The sequence below is a fragment of the Dermacentor andersoni genome, chromosome 1 (assembly GCF_023375885.2).
Source record: "Dermacentor andersoni chromosome 1, qqDerAnde1_hic_scaffold, whole genome shotgun sequence".
Lineage (NCBI taxonomy): Eukaryota > Metazoa > Arthropoda > Arachnida > Ixodida > Ixodidae > Dermacentor > Dermacentor andersoni.
The window spans coordinates 69908122-69922186 of NC_092814.1; the positions used below are offsets into that span (position 1 = coordinate 69908122).

The following is a 14065-nucleotide window of genomic DNA, read 5'->3' on the forward strand; positions in this document are numbered from 1 at the left end:
AAGGGCCATCGTTGAACAATTATTTCTTCCACAAAGGGCGTAGACGGCTCACATCTAAAGCAAGCGACTGCGTGATACAGAAAAAGAGATTGCGCCGATTTCCCTTCGTGCCATATACTACACGTTCCCTCAGCCATACCCGGATGAGAGCCGCCGTGAGGACACACTCTCGTAAGATGTGGCCTCCAGGCCAGCAAACGCCCGGCGCCAATGGCCGCCAATAGAAGGCCGTCAGGAGAATAAGATGATGGCGAAAAGGTCCGGCCCGGGGGGGGGGGGGGGGGGGGGGGGCGCTCGCTGCCGTTGGATGAGAGCGAAGGAACAGAATGGTAAACTAGACACGAGGGGAGGGAGAGAAAGAAAGAACGAAAACCGGGTGCCTGCGAAAGCCCGGCTTTGAAAAGCACGGCAGCGGGGAGGCGGAGATTGGACGCAATTAATTGGGCGTCCCTTGAGGCGCGATAACGGCGCTCATCTGGCCTCCGCGCCAGCCCACCCGCGTTTTCTCGAGGAGCCCCTCGTCGTGCGGACAGCGGCCTGCTGCCTCTGCGCGCGCACCAGGCGTTCCCGCGGCCCGGTGCGTTTCGGGGGAAACGAACGCCTCTCCATTGACCCCGCCGGAAGACATAACTCCTACGCCATTTGCTCGGAAATCGGGACGTGCATTATATGCCAGGCCCCGCCATGTTACGCGTCTACGGCGCAAACCTCCAGTCGGCTGCGAGAAGGCGTTGACCAACAAAACTCTTGTGAGATACTCGATTTTTTGTGACGTACAGTTGTTCGCGGGCGTTCAGCTCGTCGCGTCAGTCGTTCTGGCTTTCCTTCGATTTGGCGCCAGAAACAGCGATAAGAAGCAGCTGAACAGAGTGTTTTAATTAGTTAACAGTGGATCGTCGAAGAAACCTGTTCCTCACATACTTGAAGGCAATGCTACAGAAGATACCAGCCATGGAAGGCGTTGCCGATCAAGTTGCAGCACTTATACTGACAACGGTGGTGCTGTTTATCACAAATAACACTGCCGAAGGACAGCGGTACAGCGCAGTAACGTTTGCGACCTATTGTGTAAATGTGAGGTATCTTCAATCGTTTTTCAACGCACAGAGTTCAATCGAGATGGCGCATTTCTGAAATGCATGTTCGGGAAACAAGATGCAGCTAAACTGGACGCATTCGTGCCGCTATAGTTGTGCAATTGGGGGATAACGTTTCTTCGAAGACGTTGTGCACATGCAATACACTGAAGTTCTCAATGTCCAAAAGCATAAAGTAGGTGACTATAGACATTGATGCGAAAAACCGGCAAGCAATTATGCATTCAGCGAGCGAAAATAAATTTCATCCGTTAATGTCATGAACAGAACATGCACTCAGATCAGTGTAGGAAAAGGTAATCCTGTCAGAGACACTGGCAGAGACAAATCTGTGATGACAACAAAAAAAATACCCATACTTTCGTAATTATTTGATACCCTTGGCTTAAGCACTGCGAATAGCTAGTATGAGGTCCCCGCTCGGGAATACTTCTGTAAAGGATCCAACACGCACTGTAATATAATTTACACCCTAAAAAGTTAAAAACGGTGTAAATGTGTCTAACTCACACCCTTAGGGTGTCAGTGATATAGATAACACCCTAAGGGTGTGAGTTATAGACACATTTACACCCCTTTATCACTTTTAAGGGTGTAAATTATTTTACAGTGCGATCTATAGAAAATATCTCAACCAGTATTCGTGGAAAACATGGAGAAAATACCAGTACATCCAGAAGAACTCGTGGAAACTTCTGGACAACACAAAAATTCTCCCCACAATCTGAAGAAGCTGCGAGAATGCAACAGCAGACGCGCTCTGTCCACAGCACCATCCATTTAGAAGGACATGCGAGACACGCCCTGTTAGCGAGCCCTTCGCGAATCAGCCTTTACTGACTTTACATGTTTAGTGCTGCCGTGTTTGCTTAACGAAGCCGCGAATCTCGCAGAAAGAAGGTGCAACGCAATGAAAATCCTGGTGAAGCGAAGGAAGAAGGCGCCGTGCGTCGACGTCGCAGGTCTCAATCAACGCTGTGCATGGCGAGGCGCTGTGGTACGGTGTACGAGATGAGCAAACCTCGCACGTCTGTCAGTGAAGCGAACGTTCCCGCTATCGGGACGCTTTGAACAATATGACTGCGATGTCACCGACAACGCTTCATTAAAACATTGGAGGGACTATATAGTGTCGATAAAAATGGCTAACAGTTCGGCGATCAGTCGCTGTCAATGGTAACCACGGGCCATGATGTCAAAATTCTGAAGTGTGCCATGAGCTCCAGCTATGTGGTGTTTCTTGTGTTCCACAAAGTTTTATAGAAGACACGAAATGAGAAAATGCGCAAACGAGCGTCACAGACTTCGTTATAAGAAAGTGGAAAAAAGAAATATACGAAGGCTAATTTCATCTGCTTTGCTGTTCATGTTTTGCTTTATTTTGCATCATACCATGTTCGCATTATAAATCGCATGTGATGCTCATTTCACTGATATTCTACTATATTTTCGTCACGCTTGGTACCCAAGCGCGTCTCAACTTACTCTATAGTATTACCTTTATAGCAGTAGATGAGAAAGCCACTTTGCCTTCCTCCTCACGGGGTATAAATCCGCTATAAATGAATAATTATACTATTAATCTGAAGATATTCATCAACGCGTGGCAAAATTTTGCCACGCGTTGCAAAGTTTTGCGCTTTTTGGGCAAAATAAGGTAGTATGTGAAAGTATAGTTTTTTTACCGATTTGTTAACTTCGTAACAAGACTGTTCGTTCTGTGCGCGTTTTTTTATTATTTTAATATTTACTCATGGTAAACACTCGTCATGCATGCACTCATTTTATGGACCTAATCGGAGAAGCTGACAAACAATTTTTCACTGAAATCGCCGTCTTATCGCATGCACCTTTATCGCAGAGCATGGTGCACGGTGGTTACGTATACCGGTAAAATTTTGTATGGAAACGTGCCGCACGCCGCCAATTGCCATTGTTTATATAGTGCCTTACTTATGGCGTAAGGAATGATGCAGTGCACTGCAGGGAGGTATATAGAGTGCGAGGTCGCAGAATCAATAACTGTGCCACGAGATGTTTGAATCTTACGCGATGCTTATAGGCATACTCGATGATTTGCCTGGAGCTAAGCACGTGTCGGTTTAGACTCTGTAGCCCGGGCCAACCGGTGCAGGGCTGGACACGAAGCTGCATTGTACCGTGCGCCAATGTGCACCGCGCAACAGGTAAATTATGTTAAAATTACGATTCGTACACTAACTACAAACGGAAGCTCACTTTCTGCTACTTGCAGCATAGTTCTCGTGATGACAAATGAGCCTCGGGACACATTTCGGATTTCAGCTCAAGAATGAGGAACATTATGAGCGTTGAAGGCAAATCTGCTGTTGACCCTTTGACATTATAGCGCACTGTGAACAGTGCTATCCTCTCTGTGGTGCCAGAGGCTTGGATTTTGACCTTTAGCGAAGACAGAAAGCGCGTCAATAGAAGAGATTGCTTTACGAGGGGTCTGGCGGGGTCCGTATATGGCTCCACCCTCTTACTTCAAGGATAAGAGCCTGGCACCACTGAATACACAACGTCATGCACCTTCTTGAGCAAACGAGAGGAGAGATGCTTCCTTCATTTCTCCCAGCTTACATCAAGCCCAACTCATACTAGCAGTGGGTAGAAAAATATGCGAACCAATTGATCAACCTCATTTTCCCCCATGCACAGGTTTTGCTATATGTTTCCATATTAGTCTCAAAGCTTGTACCCTGTCTGTACACACACATAGTTAACTGTAGAAAGCGTGGCCGGGTGGTGCAACACGCGTGCAGAGCATGTACCATGCACCGTGCCTTATTAAACGGAGCATTTTCGCTCATGCGGATGATAAGTTCTAACAAACTATAAAGACTAATGTATGCATTGTTGCGCAAAAAGGGAGACACTAATGTTTTGTCCGAGTTTAAGGCCGATTAAGCTGTGGAATCCTTAACTGCGCAAGAATGACTTAACGTTACTAAATAAGCTGACAGGGGAAAACGTAAATAAAGAGAACCGCACTGTAAGATAATTTGCACCCTTAAAAGTGAAAAAGGGTGTAAATGTGTGTATAACTCACCCTCTTATGGTGTGATTTATATAACTGACACCCTAAGGGTGTGAGTTATACAAATAATAGCTGTAATAATAACTGTAATAACTGTTGTAATCGTGTGCATTAACGGCGTAAGAACAAAAGTAAAGATGCGATATTTGTTTACTGACGAGTATGGTATTGACGTGATTTAAAGACCCTGCACCTCATTTAGTGCGACATGTGTCGCATTGACAGCAAGTTATATTAAATGGAACTGTAAGTATATAATGAAGAGGCGTTGCGTCATAATTTCTTGTTCTGGTCGAAAAATTGAACGTCTTCATTTGCTGTGAAGCCTGAGTAATAACACCGTGCATGCAGCAGGATGGAACAACGGAGGTTTTAGCTGGGCGGTATACCTCTGACGTCCTGCCTTGCTCTGCATTACCGGTCTTGCAAAATCGCTGTAAGTGATATGTCTATTATTGCCTTAACATGATACACTGCATTTTCCACACCCAATGCAGCTATTTGAAAACAGACAAGCGGCACGACAAAATAGTTGACGTGTAGGCGGCCTACTGATGTCGCAGATGTTTGATAAGAAGCCTTGAAATGGGTATAGGAGTGATTTGCATTATCCCCTATATACGCCTGTTTTGTGTGTTGCTTGCTGTTAAGTGCTTCCTTCCGAAACTTCAATGTGTTTCACGACACCAGAACAAAAGCAAACGGTTGTTAACGACAGCGAAACGAAATTGCAACGAATCTGCATGGCTTGGATATGCACCAGGAAACCTTGGAACAGCGTAAACGACTATATACCTTTTTCTATTGACAGGTCTCCTCCACTCATTTTGACATTGACATGCTTTACGACTGTTTATTATACGGCTATGGGTCGATATTACGAATGTAATATATTTTGGCATGCCGCGTGGCCTTATATAAGCGCTGGTAGTGTTTTGCGCACATCGATGGCCCTCTTAGCCTTTCTCAGAGACACATTGGCCCGCCCATGGCACTCGACTTAGTTGCTATATTGTGTGCTTGTGTATGTTGTGCACGTGCGTAGTAGTACGGGTCGTTTACTACAGGTCCGTCGTTTAATGTCACCCTCATCATATGGAGCAGCATGCTAGGCTAGGAAAATAACTCCAAGCATCCATTGAACAGTGTTTCTCTTCTCTCTCTTTATTATACCTTCGAATGGTTTATTCGCCCTCTTCAAGCAACTCCCGCGGCACGGCGGAAGTTCTAACAGGGCGCGTTAAGTGTACAGAGTCCAAGAGAACAGTCGAAAGCCTCACGAGGCATCATCACCTCACTGTAAAATCATGACGGTTCCTTTCTGCGCTTAAAACGAAATCAGATAAGCTTTAAACGAAATCAGGTCAGATTTACAGCAACACAGCTATGAAATATGTGTTGCAGGACGGTCTTCTCTTTTCAAATGACACATATGTCACTTACGTCGATAAAATTTCAGCAAGAGGTGATACATAAGCTAAATACGCGCGACGCTGTTCCTTAAAGGTTTAATTAGCCTAAAAGAAAAAAAAAACATTTATTTACGCCAAGAGTCTGCTGCCGAGCGATTGTGTACACGAACGATTGGGCTTATACATATGTGGCTGCTATGAGCTGTTCTTATCCATGTTAGCAGCGTGATCAAGATCAGGCGTTTACTTCTAAGAATGCATTACAGTTAAATATATAGATGCCACGTTTCATAAAGAAACTGGGAAGTGTGCGTTTTTATAGGCTGTAGCATCTTGTGATGCAGGTACCAAATCGTTATGAGGAAAGCATAGGGCGAAATAAGGGGAGAAAGTTTGGAAGGGGGCAATCATCTGCATAAGCTTAGGCGTCGATAGTGAGAAAATCATAGCTTACGTGGTAGCCGTAACTTGTCGAGAACTGCATAGATCAAGAAACAAGCATTTTTTTACTCGCTGTATACGTCGACGCCCGTCCCCGGTAAAAGCGGCTACCGTTTTTTCCTCGGCAAGAAATGACGTAAAATATTTTCAAAAGTTGCTATCACGCGCCTAATATACGTTTTTTTTTTCAGCAGAACAACCTAATTATCATAAGAGAGTACACCGATACCGCATCATTTCATAGAATCTTTTAAAGTTTTGGGGCATGGGGACGATATGGCCAATAACTGACACATACCGTTTCTGTATTCGGAGCTACATCATTTATGTAATATTAATTGACCGACAGCGTTGAGTATCTTTTAGTTGACAGTATAGGTATATAGGTATTTGATAGTACAGCCGCTAACCGAGGTCGCTGTCGAAAACTGCGTTGCTAAGTAAGCGAACAGGGAAGCGATCGACGACAGCTGCACTGTAAAATAATTTACACCCTTAAAAGTGAAAAAAAGGTGTAAACTCACACCTGTAGGGTGTCAGTTGTATAACTCACACCCTAAGGGTGTGAGTTATAGACACATTTACACCCTTTTTCACTTTCAATGGCGCAAATTATTTTACAGTGTATGTGCGTTCTCACCAACAAAAAGTGCGGTATAGACTCACGTTTTCTCTCTCTCTCTTTCACTCCCCATACCCCTCCCCACGTGTAGGGTAGCAAACTTGACTCAGTCTGGTTAACCTCCCTGCCTTTCCTTCTTCCCTTCTCTCTCTCTCTCTCTCTCTCTCTCAACACAAACGTATATATAGGCGTATACACTCTGTGCGCGTCACTTCACGGGAGCAACCAACTAGCGCGCAATAATATATTCTGTGGGCAAGTACCTTTAGACAAAAACAGCGCAGTTAATCAGAAATTTGGTTTAGCATCAGAAATTTTGAGGGCTTGTTGCTGGCAGTGAATGGGCATCCATGGACTTATACACTGCCTGAAGCAACAGTAAAAGCTATACTGGATTTAGTGTAAGGCTTGCGCTCAAAAAACGGAGCTACATGCATCGCTCACTAAACGTTCCTTAATTAACGCTGTCGACACGTAAGCGGCAAGGGCGAAATCATTCACCTATAGAACTGCTGCATTTCGACTATATACGAATGCTAAGCGACATTGCGGTATCGTAGCGGTCACTGTTAGGCCTACGGATGGCATTCTAGAGGGGGACGTTTACACGTCTTTGTCGCAAAAACGTGACGCCTCACAATTTCTTCACATCGCATTTGCCAAAAGAACGGAAGCTCCCGTATACTACTGATAGCACCTTTCGGCCGCACCGAAGAAAGGTGATGTCGAACCACTTATGCTGCAGCCGGCTTCGCTACGCATTGACACTGTGGTGCCCGTACATGCAATGTTGACTATATGCATGGTGATTCTATATAGCTGCATTGACTATTGGTTGAGCAGGGTAATTCCCGCTGCTGCCGGAATGCCGAGGGACATGAAGGACGTCTTACGTTTTGTTCAACAACGCCATTCAACGTAACATTCAACAATGTCACATAACTAAGTTCACGATGCGACTTACGGCAAGGACGGAAGTTACGTAACGCCAACTAACCGCAATACTAAATAATGGGCTGCTTCGACTAACTGCTATGGTTAAGAAGTTGCCAAACATAATTACGACAGAATTCTTCACATTGTCGATGAGATAAGTACGCCGCCAAGTTCGCGTTGATCCCCAGTCATGCAAAGACCATTTACATTGGAACCACATTGGAACAGGTACGAAACAAGTCCAACTTGGATGTGTTATTGGCTTTGTATTTTGAAGAGTAAAAGTTGCTTGCTAATGCTTCGCGATGAAAGAGCTTATTATATAGGAAGTTTTGTTTCTTGGACGATGCACCCCCTAAAAAAACAGGGATCGAAAAGTTCCCATAGTCTTTGAGTCGTTCAGTTTGCTTCAACGTAAAGGCTGGTATGGACTGCTCTAGTGTCATGGAAAACTCGAGGAACTGCCCACTCCGCGGGTTTACTATACTGAATCATATCCGATAGACTATTGGGCAGACGTGTAGCCGTGATTTCTTTTAGCTACTATGTGGTAAGAATTCTTGGCGTATATACAGGCCGCGACGGCGACCCCGCTATGAATACAAAGGGCTGAATCAAAGCGCAGTTTCGTTTATGCTTACATATTCTTGTACTTCCTCCACCTTATACAAGCGTAAGGTGCCCGATCTTGAAATTTGAAACATCTACGTGAATCTAACGGCCATGTTCGCAAATGATGGCGCCAAAAGCACTTCTCAAACGCACCTGAATATCACAAGCGAGCGATGTACACAGTGGCCGTAGTACATTTTACTGCATACTCCTAGTTTCGCTGTTTGAACTTGTTAGCATACTGTGTTTACACCCTGAATTTGACACATTTACGTCGTGTGGGTGCATGCTTTCCTTAGGTGGGGGGAAAACACTAAAAGGACAAAGGGGGACAAGGAGGAGGCTCTTGTTAAATGGAATCTTTTTTTTTTTTTTTTTTTTTGCTCCGGAAGCAACAATCGTTATATGAGGGAAAGGTGGCATAAGAAACTGTTAATAACTTGTTCATTTTCCCATTTATTCGATTTGTTATTGTGATTTTTCGGAATGGCGTAACGTCCCTCGTAATTAAGCGCATCCAACTCAACCAACCTTTGTCGTTCAAATAAAAACAGCCATATTTTTACTTAAAAAAAAAGAAAACAGACAGAAAGTAGAAAAGAAAAAACAAAAATAAGGAGGAGAAAAAAAAAAGAAAACGTCTACGTTCGTTTCGGGCAGGGCAGTGCCCCTGCATAATCGTTGGCCGGCGTACGGAGCTCTTCCCCCGCCTCCTCGACGCTGACGTCATCGGCGACGCGGGTCTCTACAACCAATGAGCAATGTGTTTAGCTCCTCGCGGCAGGAGTTTATTGCTTTTTTCTTATCGGGCACGCTGTCCGCGGTCGCCATTCGAAGGCGCCAGAGCCACTGGCAGTGAAATTCACTTATCACTTCTATACTAAAGCAAAGGTGTTTCCTCTCCTTCTTGAGAGCGAAATCCACGAGCCTCACTTTAATCACGAGCTATTTCACTTTTGTGAATTCAGCGCCGCAGCTGATCGAGTAATTAAGCAGGTAATTAAACGCTGCGAATCTCCATCCCAAGAGGAGAGGTTATATTTCTTCTCTTATGAGCCTGTGCAAGGAAGGGGAACCTGCCGACCTCTGCCTTGACAATTATGTTATGCAGCTCGCGCCTGCATTGAGTACCACCGTGTACAGAGCGGTGTCTACACCGTGCATCCTCCTAATCATTATCTTTTTGTCCAAGGTCTTGTGTACGGTAATACTGATATTGCTGCGGTTGTATCCAGAAAACGTTCCTGAATGTTGTTGTCGCCCCTTTTTTTTTCCATTGCTGGGCCAATTCGCATATAAACCTTTCATGAAATGCAGTGACCGCCATGTGCAGCAGTGAAATGACAGACCCTTCTATTTCAATAGAATTTTGTGGTTGTAGCTTTGCTGTGGTTGCTACCACATAAAAGAGTCGTACGGTTGCTCACATTGTTAGACAGGCGTGAAGTGCCAACGCATGGTACCAAAGTACCTAAAATAGTTAACTCGAAAACTAAACGTCTGACGCATAGAAGGTTGTTCAGACGCCTCGAGGTGGGTGCATTTAGCCGGGCGCACCTACAGTGTTTCTTACAACCACGAGTGTTTATACAGACATTCAGCACGCGATGAATATTACAAATCTGAGATGGCCTGAGCGCGATTTGTGATTGTGGCTCCATCGGCTGTTTAAGACTTTAATTACATTTGCAACTTGATGAGTTATCCTGGGTCATAATTATGACAGAGTGTTGGTTATGGCTCATTTTATCCATGCATCCGTTAATTAAGATGCACTGTGACTATCTGCCTATCTGCATTTCACCCCAGCAACTCACTAGAAATATCGTCGTATAAGGCAGGATAAATATTCGGTTGGCTACCCTGTACCGGAGCAAGGGGAATAAGCGAAGAAAGGGGATAAAGCAAGACTGCATAAGCTTTTTACGGGGAACGTAGTCGTGTGCCTGCTCGTTCGCCAATATACGCGCCGTCATGCTGTCTTTAGACGAATTAAACACACATGATTTGACGTACATATCATATATCGCTAATCCACCGGTTCCGACTATACATATTCTACAAAAAACCAACTACACCTGCAGGTTTGAATACGGCTGACTATAAGACAGGCTTACAAAGCAATGCGTTCCAATATTAAAAGCTATTATTGATAACACATCGCGGATGTGTGTTACTAATATGCGGCATGAAAAGCACCGAGTATACCGCTACATGCCAGCGCCTGCAAAGGGCCATCCGCGAAGGTTGTGTAAGGAACATCCTTTCTTGGTTACACATAATTTTGGTGCATGCAAACACTAAAAGGCTGATGAGAGAACATGAACATGTATACCATTTCAATAAATGTGAAGACAGCCTAATCTCCACGCGACTTGCGAAAGCTTAGTGCCGCATAGATGCGTTTATACAAAACTTGAGTGCAATGGGCGAGTTGGTTACCGCTCTCCTGATGCTTGACTTGGGAAAGGTTCTGTATCCCTGACAATACTAAGGAAGCCAGTGGCTACAACTTATAAACCTGTGCACAGATTAGAACTGGAGCATTCGCGGTTGAGATTTCTGGGCGATGCCTTAAGATAGATATATATATATATATATATATATATATATATATATATATATATATATATATATATATATATATATATATATATATATATATATATATATATATATATATAGTTTCCAAAGCCTCGGCTTCGGTTTGTGTACAGAGTTATTTGACAGGCAGTGAGCACTGCACGTAAGCCTCATGTCGTTTGCAACACGTACAACGTATACTGAATTGTTTATGTACATAATGGAAGGCTAGCATGAAATTAGTGAGACGTTTACAGGAATGTTCGTTTGCGTTTCTTAGTGTAACTATACGCCAGACTGTGGCGCATATGTGTTTCCACGAGGCTGCGTGTCTACTGCTCCTGGCCTGTTACAAGCTGTTACATGCAGCATGCTTTGAAAACGGTGGCCCAGAAATGTGTACCATTACAATGAAAAACTATGACACTGTGTCTGCACATTCGCTGCCAATTGACTCTTGTATGTATGAAATGCACCATCCACTTTATGCTGCAGGACAGTTGTCGAAATTATAAAATAACAGCGTCAAAACAGCTGAAAATGCAATGATGCTTAGGTATGATGCGCTGAAGTTTATGCCGACCGATATGCGAGCCGAAAAAGTCTGCTGTCAATAAGCAGTGCCCACAAACAAGGTTGACGACGCGGGTTCGTGTCATTTTGTGCTAAGGACCTGTAAGTTCCCTCGTACATTTATGTAGTAAAGGGCGAACAGTGAACACATGCAAGCCCAGACCAGGAGCAGTGGATTGTTTACAGTATACTCTGTGTTCAAAACAAGGCAGATGGTCACGAGCTCACGTACTTCAATATGTACCGATGGTCACGTTATCGGAGCGTTGACTGTAACCAAAAGCTTAGCAAACCAACACAAAGTGCCCATAACCTTCTTTTTAATCTATACTAAACGTTGATATTAAAAAAATGTATGCTGTATGCAATGCAGCACTGTTGCCTGCTTGTATATTCAGTAAACAGTTTACTATACACACAGCGCGAATAGCACGCTGCTGTGAGAATACTTTATTCATCTTAAAGGTGATCGGTGCAATTCAGTTTCAGCTGAGCTTTTCACTGGGCATATGTAATCAGCTTCGAACGTAGCTTCTCTTAATCTGCACCTGCATAATATACAACAGTGCAAATGCTAAGCGAAATTCATTCTGAAGACTACGTGACGTGTATATTGCGTCAACTGCAACCACAAGGGCTTACTAATTCTTAATCCTAGCAGTATTGAGATCATCAAACGTTATAGCATATATCTTGGAATCCAGAGATTTGCGTTGCTTTGAAACTGTAAGTAACGCCCCGTTTTCCCGAGATCACGCAACATGCTCATTTAGACGTTTTCTATCTCCGTATGCAAGACTCTGATTCCTACAAAAAGGAGCGTACAGACGCCTACAGTACAGCAAAACGTTTCATGTTTCGGAGCACCGTTCATTGTATACTGCCGAAGGATGCCTATGCGCGTTCCCCCCACATGCAGTTGGGGAGGTGGAAAGGGGCCCACTACTGTTTCAAAGGTGGCGCTGACGAGCCCTCAACCTAAGGAGTCTCGCACATCCTGTGACCACGTGCGTGCAGGGCACGACCACCCACACCGCCTGCCTGGTGCTCGCAGCACAGACAGGAAGGCGGCCTTGGACGGCTTTGTACACGTCGAACGACCATACGCCCGCTTTCTGGATTGAGGGCCGAGCATATATCATCACGCAGCATCAATTTTGTACCGCTGTCAACACTGACGGCGGATGTAAAAGCTGTACACTGGAGCTCTACGGCCTGACACGTCATTACCTGGTTTCCCTTGACCTCATACGAACAACGCTGAATCGCTCGACAACTCGAAAGAGTTGCCACCTGACAGCACTGCAGTGCATTATTATTAACAACGCAAGTACAATGAACCCTATCTCAGGTGGATCAGAAACTCCATGGGCAATAAAACCGTATGCACACGGTCGATCGGATGCATGCTACACGCACTGCTGGAACGGCTATCGTAAGAATCATCCTCAGAATCACATCACGACCCACGGATTCGCCATCGACTGCCGTATACCCTGGGCACGGTGCACATAGGCTCATGACACGGAACACAGCGAAAAAGACGTCCAACACATGTCACAGAGCGTCAGTGGCACTCTCACACGTCCGCAGCACGGGGCGCATACGCGTGAGCATCGCTCGTTTGGTCATGTCAGTGCCAGTGCAAGTGTTCACGCGGCTGTGTGCGCGACACCTGCTCGCACGGGGTTGGCGAACAGTGCGGCCTGCGTGCAACCACCACGTACGCAGTGCGCGCTCGGGCGAGCCTCGCTGCGACGCCGCCGGGACGGCACGCAAGCGCGGCAGCCGGCGCACGGTGGCGGCCGTTTTCAAAGGTCTGCCGGAGCGGCGAACCCGTGAAAGCGGCCGTCGAGCAGCAGCAGAGTAGCAGCGGCAGCGAGACAGACGACCACTCACCGGAGCTGGCGGCTGCCGAGGGCCACGAGGCGCTGGCCGGCTGGCCGGGCGACTCTCGCGCCATGATCGCGGCGATCGAGAAGTCGGTGGCACGCAGTCCGCTGCTGGCCGTCGATGGCGGAGGTTTGACGGCCTCCTCTTGCATCATCACCACGTCGCGCTCAACAGACAACAGCATCGGGCTCAACTCGGGTCCGCCGCCGTCAGGCCCACACGCGCGTCGGGCCCGCTGGCCGCCGCTGGTTGGCGCAATTAATTAGAGCGTGCCGCCGGTGCGTTCGCGCTGGCCGCTACAGAAACGGGCTCTGTTGCCGACAGCCGGCCGAGGGCGCCGCGGCCGCCGCCAGCTGCACGGCCCGCCGCCCGGCACGCCCCGCGGGGAGGCGGGCGCGCGAGGCCCAATGGCGGCGCTGCGCCGCCGTCAGCGACACCTGGACGGCCGTGGGCAAAGCGCCCGGCCGCGCGGGCCAGCCACGCAGAGGCCGGCCCACACCGGATCGCATGGGAGGGGCGTCGGCCGCCGCGGGTCCCAAGCGCTGCGGCCCCCTCTGCTATCCCCCCTGAGAGCCGCCGGCTCGGAGCGGCGGCTCATTTTGTGGGCCCGTCGAAGGCGCTAAACCATCCTTGTCAACGTCGACTCTGACTCGGCAGGCATGCGGCGAGCCCGCCGCTCCTCCCTTATTTGCCACACGGACCGCTCACAATGCCACTCGTTATGCCCAAGAATGCCGGGCTAAAACGAAGTGCTCAAAATCGCACCGGCAGAAATTTTTTCCATGAGACATGTTTGTACGAGGGAGCAGCGAAAAGCTGAGGATGCAGAAAGGCG

The 14065-nt window shown here is 46.7% G+C and overlaps 1 protein-coding gene across 1 annotated transcript in view; it reads right to left on the reverse strand.

Annotated features, from left to right (window-relative positions):
- Positions 1-13596, reverse strand: part of LOC126545635 (uncharacterized) — a 134238-nt gene extending 120642 nt beyond the window's left edge. Inside the window, exon 1 of the mRNA XM_050193559.2 lies at positions 13237-13596. Within this exon, the coding sequence (XP_050049516.1) occupies positions 13237-13414 (178 nt within the window). The 5' untranslated portion in view covers positions 13415-13596. The remainder of the gene's footprint in view (positions 1-13236) is intronic.
- Between the last annotated feature and the right edge of the window lie 469 nt (positions 13597-14065).